At 35.7% G+C, this 4,967-nt stretch overlaps 1 protein-coding gene across 1 annotated transcript; it reads right to left on the reverse strand.

The window, feature by feature from the left end:
* Positions 1 to 1,204: 1,204 nt before the first annotated feature.
* On the reverse strand, positions 1,205 to 2,716 carry LOC123252496 (heat shock factor-binding protein 1-like). The gene is made up of 2 exons (XM_044681795.1): positions 2,580 to 2,716; positions 1,205 to 1,499 (listed from the first exon to the last, which is right to left on the reverse strand). Exons 1-2 carry the CDS (start codon positions 2,714 to 2,716, stop codon positions 1,205 to 1,207), a joined length of 432 nt encoding a protein of 143 aa, XP_044537730.1.
* Between the last annotated feature and the right edge of the window lie 2,251 nt (positions 2,717 to 4,967).

Genomic DNA, 4,967 nt, shown 5'->3' on the forward strand with positions numbered 1-4,967 from the left:
CCTTACAGATATTAGCATCTCCCACTACAGATTGCCTCACTTCTACTTTGGAACTATCTATTGTAACTATTACTGGGACTAGACCACTCTCACTTTTATGCTATTCCTCAATCTGTCACTTGACATGTTCTCTAAAACTATCATCTCAAGTTCTAAAATGATTCAGGTATATGCTTTGATATTTTCTTACTCATTAATTAATCTATCTAAGCTCTCAACTCAGTTCATTAAATATTAAATGTTCAATGAACTGGAGAAACCTTCTTTCCCAATAACAACCACTACTTTTTCTAGAATTAAAGTATCTTAATCTCTTACAATTAAATAAATACTAAAATGAGTGAATATAATTATTTAACAAATGAGAAGAAAAGACATGCATAATTATTTGCAATAACTTAACTCTTCATTGGACTACAGCCAGAGTTATCTCAAGCCTTAGAATCCTTGCTGTCTCTCAGAGGTTGTAGATGGTATAGTGGATAGAGTGCTGGACCTGGAATCAGGAAGATCTGAGTTCAAATCCTTCTTCAAATATGTAAAGAATTTCCAATGAGACCCTTTTTCTTTCTTTTATTTCAATTAAGTACCTGCAACATTCCAGAAACCAGGAATATAGTGATACATACCCTGAAAGAGTTTATATTCATTTGCAGGGGTTGGAGTATGGAACTGATAGTGTGGGTGTATGTGAGTGTGTGTATATCAGATGATATCTCTATATACAGCCTTGTTGTACTTCTTTTTTTCTGCTTTAAAAATATGGTCAACATACCATTTATTCATTATTAGTACAACAGTAATTTTGTGCTAAGAATTATGAATCTTTGACTCTAAGTGCTTCAGTTCACAAAGAGAATCTGATAACAGTTGAAAAAATTAATACATTTCTTAAAAAACTTGTACCAGTTTGTTATTAAACTGAAACAACTACAAAAGGAATGACAAACAATTTGAAAAAATGCACTAAAATTTTAGAAAATTTTAGCTAAGAGTAGTCAGAATTTCATTTTACTAATATTTACACATTTCATGTCATCTAGTTGAAGCCACCACATACAAGAAATCAAAAAATAAATCACCTTAAAACCTAATTAAAGTGCATATTCTAGGAATACAAGCTTTATAATTAAAAAAAAAGTTTACATACAGTAGTTAGTTGAGAACCTTCACCTCTTGGCTTGTGTAAAACATTTTCAAGAGTTCACTCTAAATGATTAACAAAATCTTTATTACGTGTAGTTGGTGTTTTATTTTGCCCTTCTATTTCTTCCACCCCTGCTTGGGTCATCAGGCCAGCACTGTTTTTCTCCAGGTCATAAATGCAACTGCTCATATCATCAATTCGGCCACTTATCTGGTCTGACATGGTCTGAAATTTGTCCTGCATCTGCTGGAGAGGTGTATGAACCACAGCAGTCAGATCCTGAACAGTTTTGGGGTCTGTCTCCAACACTGCTCTGGCTCTGGACTTTTCCTTGCTGTACTTCTTTCTCAATCTTCATTCGATTTTTGGTTTAACCAACAGTAAACCCAAGTTGTCCTATGTTTGGTGCTACCTGTTGCTTCTTGACCTGCATATAGGTTCTCCAGCTGACAGATAACATGATCTGGTACTCTCATCTCTGTGAAGACTTGCCATATTTTGTTGTGATCCACACAAAGGCTTTAGTGTAGTCAATGAAGTAGAAGTAGTTGTTTTTCTGGACTTTCTCCAAAATTCAGTGATAGTTGCACTTTTGGTAATTCTTTGTTCACATATTGCTGAAGCTTTTACCCAGTACTCCATATTCCCCTCCATATATATATACATACACACACATATACACATATATGTATTAAAACTGTTATAAAAATAATAGAGGAATTGAGGGATAATAATAATAATAGAGGCTATTGAGGCTTTGAAAGGTAGAGAGGATTTTGGTGTGAGAGAGAACACACTTTAGCCCACGGCCTCTGTGCAGGTGTTGCTAGTAAAGCTATGCCTCTCCTCTCCTGACAGGCTTGCTCAGTTGAGCCTGTCAGCTATCATTTATAACAGCTGCCCGGACAGGGAACCACTGAGAAGTTATAGGTATAGTTAACCTCTCTAGTTCCTCAGCATGGGGTTAGAATGGATACTAATAAGGCTATTGATGAGCTATTTGAATAACAGTGAAATCTGACTGCCTAAGGATCTCCCCTTCTCAATGGCCTAGATATAATGACCACTCAGGAAAGGTACTTGATGACAAAAGACTGTATTTGATTCTAATCAGTGGGGTTAGGAACAAAGGAAAAGGATGGAGGATTTGGGAATCTTATTGGCTAATACTCTAAGCTATTGATAAGACTATTGGAAGAAAGCTAGCTCAAGCAGAGGCTTGAGGTTCTTCACCCTCACACTAACCATGGCCTGGCTTGGCTTGAGCCAAGCCAAAGATTAGGGAATGCTATTGATGATCTTGATGACAGTGTCACTATTTCCTCTCAGCTCTATTATCAATGATGGTGATTGCTCTCTAGCTCTCAGTAGGACAGGTTGGTTTGCAGTTACAGGTACAGGTACAGGCCTACCCTCCCTGGAGACCTCTTACCTCCCAAGTTCTGCTCCAGACTGAGCCACAGGTGCTCGGCTTGATGGGTATTTATAGGGCTGGCTCCAACGGACTTTTTTGCCCTGGCTCACGGCATCTGGGTACGTTCCGCGGTATTCAACTGCCGGTCTTGTCATTCAAAATTGGTATCCATTTTGTCCCAGAAATCAATATAACAAAATACATATACACATATGCATATATACTTATGTACATATGTATGTATATATATGTATATATAATATATTTAGGGCACTAAGTTCATTCGGATATGGCTCTGGAACATTCAGTCTATCTTCTCCTTCTATCCTAACCCCAAAGGTCAAGAATTAAATTTAGTACAGCTAATAAATATAAACAAAGTCTAAGCTTTCACCACAAATCATACATAGACACACACACACAGTTTGGGGGAAATGAAAAGTAATTTGTGGGTTGTACTAGCAATGAGGATTCAGGAAAGGACTTGTATAGATGACTCATGCTGAACATGAAAGAATCAAGGACTCTAAGAGGTGGAGGTAAGAAGGGAGCACCCTCCAGACTTTCACTTAGCTAATATATATAATATATAATAATCATATATTCACACATATTATATGATGTTTATTATATTACATATAATAAACATGATACAACACATAATAAACATGATATAATATGTTTATTATGACATAATAAACATGAAAATATGATATATAATAGACGTGATATAATATAATATAATATTGCAGAATAACACTTGCAGAATGTGATAGAAGAAAAAAATCCAAGCTGATGATGGGGAACCTACACTTTCAGACATTTACAACATATTACAAAGATGTTATTATCAAAACTATCTTGTTCTGGGGAAAAACATAGAGTAAGATAGATGGAATCATATATTCAGCCATATACGTATAAAAGATTAGTGCTTAATAAAACATAATAATCGGGACAAAGTCTTTATTTAGCAAAAATAGTTGGGAAAACTTGTAAGCAATAAGGCAGAAAATAAAATTATTCTCACATCTCATGCTATATACCTTAGCAAATTTAACTGGGAGATAGATTTAAACAAAAATGGAATGTAAAAGATATGAAAAAAATAATATAATATATCTCAGTTGTGGAAAGGAGATGACTTTTTAAATTGAAGAAATAGAAAGAATTATTGGGAACAACACAGATGTGCTATTAGATGAAAGATTCAAAAACCTATAGAATAAACCATTCTGAATGGCAATTTGGAACTATGCCCAAAGGGTGCTAAAAGACTACCTGCCCTTTGATCCAGTCACACCACTGTTGAGTTTATACCCCAAAGAGAACATAGGGAAAAAGACTTGGACGAAAATATTTAAAGCTGTGCTCTTTGTAGTGGCAAAAAACTGGAAAACGAGGGAATCCTCTTTGATTGGGGAATGGCTGAAAAAAATTGTGGTATCAGTTGGTGATGGAATACTATTGTGCTCAAAGGAATAATGAACTGGAGGAATTCCATGTGAACTGGAATGACCTCCAGGAACTGATGCAGAGTGAAAGGAGCAGAACCAGGAGAACATTATACACAGAGACTAATACACTGTGGAACAATCGAATGTAATGGACTTCTCTACTAGCAGCAATGCAATGATCCAGAACAATTCTGAGGGACTTATAAGAAAGAATGCTATCTACACCCAGAGGAAGAACTGTGGGAGTAGAAACACAGAAGAAAAACAACAGCTTGAACACATGGGATGATGGGGATATGACTGGGGATGTAGACTCTAAAATGATCACTGTAGCGCAAATATCAATAATGTGGAAATAGGTCTTGATCAATGACACAGGTAAAACCCAGTGGAATTGTGTGTAAGGCTATGGGAGGGTGGGAGGGAAGGGGAGGGAAAGAACATGAATCCTGTAACAATGGAAAAATGTTCTAAGTTAATTAATTAAATTAAAAATTAAAAAAACCCTAGAGGATAAAAACCAATATCATCAAAAGAAAAATAACAGGTAGTAATAACACGTATAGCAAATATGACATATTTGCATGATGACTAAAATAGGTAAGGAATTGCTATGATTATCCAGTGTTTTTCTCCCCCACTCTACCATATGGTTTCATAATACCATAGGCCAAAGGGCCCCAATTTTGGATGTGAGGTCATATATCCTCAGAATAAATGTAAATAAGTGAATGTAAGCAGTGAAAATAATTTTAAAAAGTGATTGAAAATGATAATAAAAAAAATGGATCAAACTGATTATGCAATTTTGCTTCCAGCTGGTTGTAACTTGTTGTTTGCATATTTCATTTATGGGGAAAACCCTTCCTAATGAATGCTGAGTTCACTGAGTGTCAGGACCTCCACGCCTGTGCTTCAATTTCTCAGGAAGATCTCTTAGACTGAACAA

The sequence above is a fragment of the Gracilinanus agilis genome, chromosome 1, assembly GCF_016433145.1.
Source record: "Gracilinanus agilis isolate LMUSP501 chromosome 1, AgileGrace, whole genome shotgun sequence".
NCBI classification, from domain to species: domain Eukaryota; kingdom Metazoa; phylum Chordata; class Mammalia; order Didelphimorphia; family Didelphidae; genus Gracilinanus; species Gracilinanus agilis.